Genomic DNA, 12,974 nt, shown 5'->3' with positions numbered 1-12,974 from the left:
ATTTATTGCACACAATGTAGCAATAAACAAGAAGACATTTAGGCTTTCGCACTTGCAGAAAACTCCTGAAAAACTCAGGATATTTCCAGGAGGAGCTGAATGTTTCTCCTGCCGGACCCCTAGTATTTTTTCCGCAGCAAGTCCGAGTGAGCTGATGTGAGAACGCAGCAGGATATAATCTGGAGAATTCACCGCGAGCCAATGGAAGAGGGGCAAATATTCTTATTATAGCATCGTACAGCTGACTCTGTTACTCCGTCCGCTACTTCCGAGACGTTTTTTTTTCCCGTCATGCCTCTTTATACGCAAGGCACATCCCGTCCATGTAAACGTGGCTCCAACAACAGTACAGCTGGTGCTTCTCACTCATTGTAGACAGTCATGACTCAAGAGACATTTACAGAGGATATACTTGATTTCTACTGTATTTCTACTGTGTAAAATCTTGCACATTCTTCCTTTTTTAAAACTTGGTTTTACTTTCAGTTGGCATACTCATTAATCTGGCTTAAATGTGTTGATTTGAGGAATTTGTATACAGTATACAGTGTTTCCCCTACAATTATATACGCCCCCCCCAAAAAAAAGCAAAACAAATATTTATTTTTGGTCTTTTTGTACCTTTATTGTAGGGATAGGATAGTGGAAAGAGTCGGAAATCAGGGAAAGAAGTCATTTAAGGATACCTTTCCGATAGAAAAGGACATCTGTCATTAAAAGTAACACATGAACACCAAGATTCCTTCAAGTGTTTGTGTTGTCATGTCGCCGTGTCAGCATGTCGGCTTGTCCCCACCCCCCCAACGCTGTAAACCTAGGGGAAACACTGGTATATGATTTGTTTATCAGAGACAAACATTGTAAGAAGAAGAAGATATCCTTTATTAATCACTTGGGCTGAAATACACACACACAACATGTACTAATGAAGAGATGTTAGAATGAGGGCGTGCACATGAAAGAGTGCCCGAGCAGTCAGGGTTTCGGTGCCTTGCTCAAGCGCACCTTGGCAAGACTCAAGAAGTGAAACGGCACTTTTCCAGATTTCCAGACTAGATCCACACCGGTGACCCTCCGGTTCCCAACCAAAGTCCCTACAGACTGAGCTACTGTCGCCCTCGTCGTGGTAATCCTTGAACGAGCAAAAGTCTATCTTTATTTGAGACTGGAGCTGAGTATGTGGAGAGGTTGGATTAACATTCTGCTTATCAGAAAATAAAAACTAGCACTTACAGAAGAGGGTCTCAACTAAACTCTTTCAAAGATCCTACATCAATTTTTTCTACGGCTGCAATGACAAAAAGAGAAATTAAGAATAATATAAAAAGTTTACCTTCAGAACCCTCGTATTTCTGTGTGAGGAGATAGTGGTACGTTTTCTCGTCACCACTGGATGGTTTCTCTACCAAAGCCTAAAATAGAAGAACCCATCTTAATCTAAATGTGGATTCACCTTCCACAAGAGCTTGTTTGAGTAATAAAGTGCTGAGAGGTCTCTAACGCTGTCAGGTTTCAGAAAATTGTCTTCACAGTTTTATCAAAGAACAAAGGGATGTCAAATGAATAAAATCTTTTAAATAAAGGAATGCCTGAAAATAATAAATATTTAAAAAAAAAAACTGAACACCGTGAATTTAATTGCAGTTTTATCAGGCGCCTATACTTCACAAAAAATATGAAATAAGCACTCTGGTTTTATTCGTGCATAAAAAGCAATAATAGAGGAAAAGTAATCACTAACACCCTAAAAAATATGGGGTTGGAATAAGGCTCTGTTTTTTTAAAACCCTCTGAGCTTCAGTTTGGTTCATTATGAGGGTTTAAGTTTGACTTTCTTCAACATTAATCTGTTGCATTTTTAATCTCAGTCGTTTATTGAGTTTTGCCAAAGCTTTCTGTCTTTAATTTCAAAGTCACTGTTTTGTTCCCAAGTGGAATTTCTTTTGCAGTCAAGTATAAAACAAAACCCAGACATGAACGTCAGGCTTACATGATTCATAAACTGAATTTCCAAATAGTTAAGACATATTTAATCCTCATTGCGCTCACAGCAAAACATGAAACCTGTTTTACAGGGTGTGGTCACCCAAGGATAGTGGTGTTGTAGTCCAGACCACACAAACTGAGACCAAGACATCTGGAGGCCTGCAGAGTGCTCCGAGACCGAGACAAGACCAAGACATTTAGGCATCCAGACCAAGTCGAGTCCAAGACATTTAGGGATCCAGACCAAGTCGAGTCCAAGACATTTAGGGATCAAGTCCGAGACAAGACCAAGACATTTAGGTATCAAGACAGAGGCAAGACCAAGACCAAGATAAATCATTATCTGGGCAGTGGGCGTGTCCCTCACTTAGACCGTAACACTGGGAAGGTTGCGTCCGTAAAATCAAACTACAAATTGAATTCAAGTTATTTGTTCTTTTACAAAGAGACGTTTTTCCTATAATCACAAAATTAATATGGAAAAATAACCTTTCAGTGGTGGTCTTGATTTAAAATCGGGAGTCTGCCCAGTCTGAGACAAGACCTCCAAAAAGTGCTCTCGATGCCGATTTCGAGTACTACAACACTAAATGATAGTTTAGTGGTTTGATTAACCCTTTCGTTCATAATCTAAGTATCATTTATAAATAAATTACATGTATCTAGTCATGGACTGCTCTGTGAATGGCTTCTGTCAGCTATTTTTGTCCTTTGCTGACTTGTCTTTGTCCTTTGCTGACTTCACCAGTGTCTTTATTTTGGCCTCTAATCACATTTGGGGTGCCGCAGATTGTGACATTCAGCGCAGGAGGACGCTGCGAGGCAAACACAGAGCAACATACGAGGTCAAGTCAAGAAAGTCAATTACATTAATTCAATCTGAAGCCTCTTCAAATTAGGATTAAAGTATTCCTGTACGTGTCCTTTCAGGCTGACTACAGGGAGAATAAGAACACAATGATGTCATACTGTTGTCCAGAAGATTTATTAAAACACGTTGAACAAATACACAGGATACAAATAAAAAGATGACGATTCACTTTTTTTCATTCAATTTGCTATACAGCACAAATATCAGAACCATAACACTGCTTGCCATTGTCTGTAAATGCTAGATACACTACATCGCCTCCTGGAAGTGGAGCGTCAAACCCAACGCTTCACATGCTGTGCATTCGCTGCAACAAAGGTGCCTTTAATCAGGGTCTTTTGGTAGCTTTTGAAGCCATGTTGATAAGCATGTACATACATTGTTAACATATTTATATTAGACTGAAGCCTTTTTTTTTTCTTCGTACAGACGTTACATTCATACCGACTTCAGTTTGATTGCATTATTTCAGAGTATTTTTGTTTTTGACGTTTTCCCTCCAGAAGGGAGAAGGTTTTTGATTGATGAGCACATACTGTACTGTGCACACTGCATTTCCATGGCAACACCATCCGGCAGACATTCATCTTGTTTTTTTTCTTCAGATTGATACATAAATCTGTTTGAGATGGACTTACAGTATCTGAAAAAAATCCTTCAAGTATTTACATGTTTCTGAGGTTCTATCTGTCGAGAAACCTAATACATGTCATGGTCAAGTAATCGATGGCGAAACAAAGAACGTAACAGCACTGATCAACACTCAGAAAGAATTGTGCAAAAACTGGCATGATGCTCTTTTTTCCTTATGGTGCGTTCAAATTCAGTCCGATTAAAATCAGCACATTAAATTTAGCTAAGGATTTGAAATGGAAAACAAGTAAGAAAATACACCCATGGACTCTGTACAATGCCACCTCTTCAGCTTAGATTTGTCCAGTCACAGTCTTCACATCCTGCTGCATTGGCACTAACAATAATAAAACAAGTAAATGCCACTGGTCTTTGGAAGAAAGGAGGAAAAAAAGACACGTGTCGTAGCAGTTTGCACCGTTAGTCCGAACATTCAAGCAAAGCCTTCATTGAAAAGGTAAGGTAGAAAGCTTGAATTGTAAAGATTGTTAGACTCAGTGGACAGTCACCTTTGAACATTAATAGAAGCAGATGGAATGGACACGATATGTAGCCTAGCGCAACGATGCTAACATGCCTTCACTTCAGGTACAGCAAGAGGTAACATACACTCTTTAAGAAACCCTAACATAAGTGGAAGCTGGGGCATTGTTTAAAGTAATGCAGTTCAACGGTGGTCCTTAAACAGCAAGTATTATCAAAATCAAGTGAAGACTGCAACACAAACGATTCAACATTCTCACGGCGGCTATTTTCCTCTGTCGTTAAGCTAATGGTGGGGAGTAAAAATACTGCTGATGTCATACAGCTGTGTTCCAATTGTATTTACAATTCTGACCAATGGTTTACATTTCATAGTTTCCAGATTGATAAGCAACTTTTAATTAAATGTATAATTGAACTTAGGAGGGAAATTAGTCAATTTTCAAGCTATTCGAAACCATTTAGCCACAATTTAACATCAGCTAACATTAGCATTCAACCACCTCCTAGCTAACATTACCATTTGATATTGTTTCCTGAAACATTTTTTTTTTTAAATTCCAGTGTTTTATTTACTTCCAGGTTTTAATGACTCAGTCCATGATGTAGGTGGATATTTCAGAATTAATTTAAGCCTTTTAAATCGCATAATAAACATTGTTTTGTTAGCTAAGTAGTACTTCAATGCTAACTTTAGCTGCTTTTAATGGGAGCTAATGGGTTATCAAAAGTGTTACTTTTGTCTTTGATTGGTACTAAGTTCAAGATCTGTTCTACATGTAAAGCTATAAGACAGTGATTCTCAACTGGTGGGTCGCGAGCATGGGCCTGAAAAAAAACTTGGCCACAAACCGTTTGTCAAGCGCGTTTTTAACCATGTTTGTTGTGTTCAGTTTCAGATGTTTTGCATCGTCTGAGCGACATGAAACATTTGACAGAAGCTGCAAACTGCAAAAACTGCAGATTTTTTTTTTCAATGAAATCTGATAGGTTGAAACATATCAGAAATGTGGGTCATGTTTTTTCAGGGTGGAGTTGGTGGTGGGTCCTGAGGCTAGACGAGTTGAGAACCACTTCTTTAAGAGATGAGCTTTGTTTTGATTTTATCCTCTGTAATCTCAAATTGATGAAATATTCACTATTCATCGTCTCTCCTGTTGCTTATCAGTAGGGAAGCATCGAAATGGAAATTGTCAAACTCCCCACATTTCTACATTTTGAAAACTGAAACACAGCAGTTCACTTCTTTTTTCTCACTCAATTGAAGTCGTATATTTGTTATTTTTGCCATTAGTTAGACAGGACAGTGGATAGAGTTGGAAATCGAGAGAGAGCGAGAGAGAGGGAAATGAGATGTGGGTAAGTAGCCAAGGATTGGACTTGAACCCGGGCCGCCTGCTTGGAGGATTACAGCTTCCGTACATGAGGTGTGAAGCTACAGTAGGCCATCAGCGCCCCAGCAGTTCACATTTTTAAGCATTTGTGGTTCCTGTTCTTGAGTGTGACGTCGGAGTAAAAACGGCCTCCGTGTGATTACGATGAATTACAGTCTGCACCTCAGTGAAGGAAACAGTGCATCAAAAGAATACATGGATTATCTTTTTAAAGTGGCACCAAGTAACCATAGAACGTCTTATTTTACCTTAACATAAAAAGAAGCTAACAAAAAGCTCATCTTGAGACTTAAAGTGAGACTGCGCCTGAAGCACGCGTGATCTTATTCAGTTTCTAACAATGACAGAGAGCTGGGAAAGTCCCTGGATGTAAGTAAGAGGAGAGAAAAAAAAGAAAAAGCTTCCACCCTCCACTCAGGAGTGTTTTCAGTTAGCCCCCGTCTGTGGATGTCGACCAGATGAGTTTCCTGTTTATAGTGCAGTCCCACTGGTCCTGGCCTGGGGGTTAAGCTCTACAGCCACTACTAACATTCAAATATAGTAAGAATCACAAATATCGTACCGTACACAGTAATACTCAGTCTTCTCTTGAGATGTGTTAAAAATCATTTCTGTAGCTTCTTTTTGACTTCGCTTGATCTTCATTTCCACTGATTTCTTCCATGTTTGTGTACATATTTCACTAAGATTAGACCTATGTGAGGTAAAATAAACAGCAGTCTCTGAGTATATACAGTACAAGAAGCCAACCCTCCCAGCCAGCATCTGGCAGTCAAAATGTGTCTGCGGGTGTAGCAGGACTCACTTTCTCCACTTTCACCAGCGGGTGGCAGTCTTTCGAGGATTCAGACAGACTGTGTGTCCAGCTACTGCATACATGATCATAGCTTCTGATGCTGTCAGATCAATAATTTATCCACTGGTTACTACATGAATGACAAGAATTCATTTAAAAATGACAATGTTGGCCCTCTGACTTTTCGGACTGTGACTAAAATTGTCCTTAAATCCGCTCCTTTCTCGTTGATGGGCACAGTCACAGTGTAGTGAAAAACGAAACAGGAGGCGCAGAGAACGAAACAAAAGTCGGAAGCTGGCACCAACATAACACACATTTGTAGATTAAAATGAGCCTCAATCATGAGCGTCAGACTCTCAAGTCATGCCAGCTTCCTTGAGTTTCACCTTGTTCTGCAGGGATGGAGGGGGAAGGGGGGGACAAAATCGTCTTTCATAAAATCAGCTTTCTCCTAATCCTCCGCTCCGCAGCATGAAAGCAAACATCTACTGAAATACTTCTACAGAGTCCTTGAAAGATAAAAGTGCAAGTGTTAAGATAGGTACATCTGCATTAATCAAAAAAGTTAATCATCTTATCCGCAGACAGAGAGCTCGAGTTAGAAGATTTAAAGTCGGAGGAAAAAAAGAGGAGGGCATGGCGGAGGAGACGGCTTTCATTCACACAGACCCCATCCCCAAAGGGCGTCTGATCTCAGTGACACAGAGCTGATCTAATCTTCAATACAGATGACATCACTGGGTTTGCCTGACTTGAGGTCAGGCGTCGCCACGTCTCTCAAGGAGTCGAGTGACTTTTTATCCAGATGGCTTGTAGGGGGCGGAGGGCCGTTAGAGGAAACTGAGGAGGAAGGAGATGATAATTATTACTCATGACAAACATGTTTCACTTAGCACATTAAAGTGTAAAAATATGGGATTTAAAGTGTTTATTTAGTGTTACTTTCACACAGAATAAGCAAAAGCAACATCAGCATGTTATTAAAAAAAACAGAACTTAAAGTGAACATACCCAAAATGTCTGCAAACCCTCAGTGTGTGTGAAACTAAGGTAAGTACGATAGGTCAAAGTTGAATAAGGACGTCGGTCTGTCAGCTGTGATGGATGTTTACAAGAAAGGAGAGTAAGGGTAAGAATTCAAAATTCCTTGTTTTTTTGCTCTGTTACAAAAATGTTTTCGCTTACCTGCATGGGGGGCTTTAATGTATTTACATGTTGTGGTCTGAAGCCTCTTGTTGCTTTCCCTTTCTTACTCTTCACAGGTCTGATCCTCGTGTGTGTGTGTGTGTGTGTGTGTGTGTGTGTGTGTGTGTGTGTGTGTGTGTGTGTGTGTGTGTGTGTGTGTGTGTGTGTGTGTGTGTGTGTGTGTGTGTGTGTGTGTGTGTGTGTGTGTGTGTGTGTGTGTGTGTGTGTGTGTGTGTGTGTGTGACAGCTACTCACAGGAATGACTTCCTGATACCTTTGCTCTGTCAAATATTTGGACACAGTAGGGCTGGGCGAGGGTCCCTGGTTAAAATGTTGAATGTTTTTTTTAAAGGTGCAAATGTTATCACCTATTGACTGAAGACTTTTCTATGATAAAGATAATTCAAATTCTTTGGGGAAACGGTCTCTTGTTTGTTCTTTTTGTGAGACCTTTATTGCTTTTCCTTGTTGTGTCAGTAACCCGACATGTGACATCCCGACATGTGCGATCCCGATATGTGACATCAAAAGACGCGACATCCCGACACCTGACATCGCTGGTCATTTGACATATCGGTTCAAAATGAACTGTACACTTCAGTTTCCCACTTTTTCCCCACTTATTTCACTGTCTAAAGTTTATTTTGAACCAATACGTCACATGACACGGGGTGTCACATGTCTGCAACAACAAGGAAGCACTGTTGCTTTTTATCCTTTTTTCCAAAATTCCCTTTTCTTTGAAACTAATGAAAGTTCAGTTTCTCTTTCCTGCTGTTTTGTGCGGTTTTGTTCCTATTTTCCCTTTACAGAACATTTCCATTTTCTTCACCTGCAGCTCAAGAAATGCGTCGCACTTAGATGTGGGCATGGATCCCAGCAGGAGCTTCATGTGCAAGCAAAAACAGGAGACTTGATGGGGGTTTTATATGTATGAAAGGTTGTTAGAACTATCCAATGTGAACATGTGGACGCTTTTTCATCGGGTGCAAGCAAACTTGATGCCAATCTATTTAGACGTTTATTTTAACACCCAGCCCTGTGGGAAAGCTTCAGACATCAGTATGTAAACGTATTAACATCTTTAAAGTATGGTATCCCTCACAGTTTGTTTGATTCAAATCAGTGTCTTTCTCTCCAGCCCAGAGGTTTAATGTCATCATGATACAACATATTTGTGTTGACATTGATTCTCACCGCTGACGTAGGGTCCCAGAGGCATCTGACTGTAGTTGACCATGGGCTGTCCACCCGGTCCTCTGAAGCCTCCTCCGAAGCTGCCGCTGTACATCTGAGAGCAGCCGAAGCCGCCCTGACTGAACGTCTGAGGAACAAAACACAAGAGAGAGAGAGCGATTAGAGATCCTGCTGCATGTTACTACTTTACACAGCTCCTCAAAAAAAGAAAAAGAAAACATGGTTTTACACAACATTTAGCAGGTTTTGAGAAGCTCTTTGAGGAGAGTGTTCTTCCTGTGGTTGGAAAGCGAGCAAATAAAAAGAAACAAAGGATTGAAGAAGTCAGATTGCAGGCTGTTTCCCTGGTTACCACAAGAGTTGGTATGGCAACCAAATAAATCACAGTCAGAGCACATTGAGCTGGCCCACCGCTTTGCTGGAATAATCTTTTTGTATTAACAGAGAATTAAACACACTGCACATTCAGCCTCGGTGAACGGGGAGTTTCAGGAGAACATGAAAGTGATGAGACAATGAAGCCTTTGTGAAATCCTTCGGGACTCAAATGTGTAGAGAAAAAGTGGAGTAAGTAAACAACTCACAGCAGATTTCAGTACACCTGGGTAAACTTCTCCATGGGGGATATTGGGAGCTTGAGTCTCTTTTTTAAAGGAGTAATGTGGTTGCTGAGTCGTGACTGCAGAATCCTTCAAAGTTTTTTGCACCGTGGCCTTTTTTAAAAACATTTTTTTTTTTTTTTTTAACTTACTCAGGCCTGCAGCACATTTTAGTGTGGATTGTTTCCCCTCCATTACAGGCAACCGGCCTTGACTGCACTTTATAACCAGACACATCCAAACTATCAAGGAAAATGAGTCACAGATCTTTGTAAAACTAGTTTTCAGATAGCTCCAGTATTAGAGAAAAATAAAGTAAAGTAAATAAAACGCCTCCCTGAACCTCTTTCCCTCTATTTCCCCCCTTTACCTGCTGCGGCGGGGGCTCGTTCCCTCGGCTGGTGAGGCGGCTCAGGATGCTCCGCTCAGACATCTGCAGACGGGCCGACACCGGCGGGATCCTGGACAGCATGTTGGGCAGTCGAGTTACGTCAGCTTTCATGTCGCTCAGAAGCTCTTCCAGTTGATTCAGCACTGTAAGAGAACGAGAAAACACACATGATGCGTGTGATACTCACAGTTATATAAGAAATGTGGTTTATGAGACACTCATGAAGACAAAACGCAGGACAAGCGTGCAAACATTTTAAATCCATTCAAGACTGATAAGAGTAACCTGCGATGATTAAAAATGAGTAAATCAGATCACTCTCCTTTCTCCTATCGTACAAAACTTTTACATTTTACTAAAGTTTTTCATGGAGAAAGAACAACAAGAGTCAGATTTCATTTTGTTAATTAATTTTGTGTTCTGGGGCCTGAAATTAAACATGGCCTATAATTACTGCCATGAAAAATTAATTGACAGAAAAAATCAGTAAGATTCACAGACAACAACATTTAGCAGCCAAGTGATAAACAGTCATTGACCTTGGCCTCCTCTAAATCAATGTGTGTGTGTTTTACAGAGAGGGAAGTTAACTCTAAAGAGTCCCTGTTCCAAACAGGATGTTCACTCACTTCCTGTTAGATGATACAAAATAGAACAGGGTTTGGACACACTTTCTTTTTTTTTTTTTTTAAGATTTATTTTTGTACTTTTTGTGCCTAGGACGGTGGATGGTGTCGGGAATCAGGGACAGAGAGAGAGAGTGGGGAATAACATGCAGGAAAAGAGCCACAGGTGGTATTCGAACCTGGGTCGCACTTACCACTGTGCCACCAGGCCCGGTTAGTCCTGGATCAGTGCGAGTGCAGGCCAGTGGGCCAATGGGGAGGGGGGATATTCATGCTTAAGCTCAGTACAGGACAACTTTGCAGAGGGTGAGTGCACCTTTAACGGTGCAACAGCAACTTCTGTGTTGCAGATTTTTCACTGGTTAAAAATCTTATTCTCATAGTTTGACATACTGTATATAAAAAAAATATCCTTTTTGAGATTTTGATACTTCTAGGGGTTTCATCTTTGACTCTTGGATAAATGTTTCATGCACATCCTGATTTACATTAAAAAAAAAAACCTGACAACTCGTTTAAATGAGTAATATTTGCTTGTGTCATCTGTGAGTTATTTTCTCAGTTTCCCGCCGTTTTGGCAGTGAGACAGAAATAGTGACAATTACGCCTGTGTCTATATTTGAGAGACACAGACCTTTGTGCAGCACGGCGTTGGCAGGCTTGTTCCCGGCCAGAGACTCTTTGGACAGGTGCTGGTGGGACTCTGCCAGACATTCCACCTCAGTGAAGCGAGTGTTGAGAGCCATGGCCGGGTGACTCGGGTCCTGGGTCATGTTCAGGTATGCTGCCCGCCTCAACTGCTCCTCGATCACCAGAGCCTGCTCCAACAACTACAGAGCGAGAGAGAGCCAGAGAGAGAGAGAGGGGGGAGGGGGAACTTAGAAATGAGGATGTTACAGAAAGACACAATTTTAGATACAGTTTCATATGAAATCAGAGAGCACAAATGTTCCAATCCTTGAATAAGATTTAGGCTTGCCTTAAAACGACGAGCCAGGAACTTGTTCTTCATCTCCAGGTAGTTCCCCTTGTGCATCTCCGTCTTGAAGGGCTCATTGAGAATCGCATAACGGGGGTCGTTCTGAATGTCCTGCCAGCGAGCGTAGCCATGTCTGAGATCGATTCCCGGTCAAGGAAAAACAAACCGCAGCGCAGCACTTCATAAAATCCAGAAAGAAAGAACAGTAAAAGTTTGATTTCTCCCTTTACAGTTTGTTAATATCAGTCCTTCAACTGCAGCTCCCGCAGGTCACAAGCGATTCAAACACTTCTCCAGATGCTTAGCTCGCACATCTGGGAAAAGGATACGTTACAATGCCAGCCAACAGCCAGTAGTCATGGCGACGGTGCCAGATGTCATGCATCTTTCCAGACGACAGCGCCGCTCTCTCTTCGGTCTGCCACAGGGTGTGTAACTCTGAGTTTTAGAGGCAGAAATGTAAAAGTGATTCTCAAGATGTTCCCCGCTGATAACGAGGAGTGAGAGCGACTTGACGACACAAAACATCTTTCAGGACAAAACACAAGTTATTTCATTTAGGTCATGTTCGGTAAACAACTCTGGAGAACAAAAGTTGAGGAAGACGTGGGAGGTAAAGGTGCAGACAAGACAGATAAGACAAGAGTGATATTTGCAGTGTGTATTTGTAGCATGAAATGTCCAAATTTAGACTGAATCAACATAAGTTTAGGATCACCGGAGGGATTTGGTCAGTGCTGATGTTTGGGCTGGATTATTATTATACAGTATTCCTTAAATGGTCGAGTCGACTGATTGGTCAGTCTCAGCTCTTCCCAGCGTCCCTCTATACTGAACAGTTAGCTACCTCGATTTTAAACAGAGATTCCCACTTTGCACAAGGTCCCGACCAATAAGGTATTTTGGGGCCAATACCGATATCGATCTCAAGGAGAAAAAAAATCTGATCCCGATATATTGGCCGATATCGCAAAGATATTTCCTCTTGGCCAAAAAGTTGAACATGAATACACCGCAAAGACTACAGCCGTACATCCTGCGCATGCGTGAGAAGAAATAACTCTCCATGCCAGCAGGAGGCGGAAGCTCGTTGCTATGATACCAGAAGACCATTTTCACACCGCTGTTGGTCACCACTCGTCTTATATGTAGCCTCTGTACCTTCATTCCTACCTGTAAAACCTCCATCTGCAATATTAAACATAAACTTGGCTCTGTATCCATTTTTGTCCTCCTTCCTGCTCTCATCGATCTCATCCAGAGTGTCTTTGTCTCCGTTCAATCGACCTTCTATCGCCTCTTCACTCTTCACGTCGTCTGCAACAAAACCAGAGGAGACAGAATGATCGCTCACTTATAACAGACAACTACTATATTTACAAATCACAGGAAAAGCACATTTGTTTGACCCCATGTTTCCTGTGTAAGGATGTACTATACCTGGCTTATTTTCTTTGTCTTCAGTCTTTGCAGGAGGGGAATCATTGTCTGCTTTGTCTGAAGACTTCTCTGTTTCTTTGCAGGGCTCCACTGTTCATAAAAAAAAAAAAGAAAGACTCCATCAAATTTGGTCCAACAAACTTTGCAGAAAATATAAAGTTAGCATGCGGCCCCTGACCTTTAGGAGACGTCTGGCTGGATGACAGCTCTGTCTGTTTTGAAGCCGACTCTTTTTGGTTGGCAGATGGCTCTGTCTTTGTGTTGGGCGAATCAGTTCTGTCCCTCTCGTCTGCCGTTTTCTCCTCAGAGCTGGCCTTGCTCTCCTCACTGTCAGCTGCCTTCTCAGGTGCAGGTGCTGCGTCTGAGCTGGACGTCTGCTGAGGGAGGAACA

General features: G+C 41.5%; 1 protein-coding gene and 1 pseudogene across 1 annotated transcript in view; one reads left to right on the top strand and one right to left on the bottom strand.

Moving 5' to 3' along the window:
- Positions 1 to 2,955: 2,955 nt before the first annotated feature.
- Positions 2,956 to 12,974, bottom strand: part of chd5 (chromodomain helicase DNA binding protein 5) — a 50,999-nt gene continuing 40,980 nt past the window's right edge. Inside the window, exons 32-40 of the mRNA XM_065955061.1 lie at positions 12,762 to 12,960; positions 12,584 to 12,673; positions 12,317 to 12,460; positions 11,473 to 11,581; positions 11,144 to 11,276; positions 10,799 to 10,994; positions 9,518 to 9,681; positions 8,549 to 8,675; positions 2,956 to 7,006 (exon numbers count right to left, since the gene is read on the bottom strand). Coding sequence (XP_065811133.1) covers positions 6,879 to 7,006; positions 8,549 to 8,675; positions 9,518 to 9,681; positions 10,799 to 10,994; positions 11,144 to 11,276; positions 11,473 to 11,581; positions 12,317 to 12,460; positions 12,584 to 12,673; positions 12,762 to 12,960 — 1,290 coding nt within the window. The 3' untranslated portion in view covers positions 2,956 to 6,878. The remainder of the gene's footprint in view (positions 7,007 to 8,548; positions 8,676 to 9,517; positions 9,682 to 10,798; positions 10,995 to 11,143; positions 11,277 to 11,472; positions 11,582 to 12,316; positions 12,461 to 12,583; positions 12,674 to 12,761; positions 12,961 to 12,974) is intronic.
- On the top strand, positions 9,853 to 9,960 carry LOC114920263 (U5 spliceosomal RNA; annotated as a pseudogene).

Source organism: Labrus bergylta, chromosome 5, assembly GCF_963930695.1.
Source record: "Labrus bergylta chromosome 5, fLabBer1.1, whole genome shotgun sequence".
In the NCBI taxonomy this organism is placed as follows: domain Eukaryota; kingdom Metazoa; phylum Chordata; class Actinopteri; order Labriformes; family Labridae; genus Labrus; species Labrus bergylta.
This window is presented reverse-complemented; position numbering and strand designations above follow the sequence as displayed.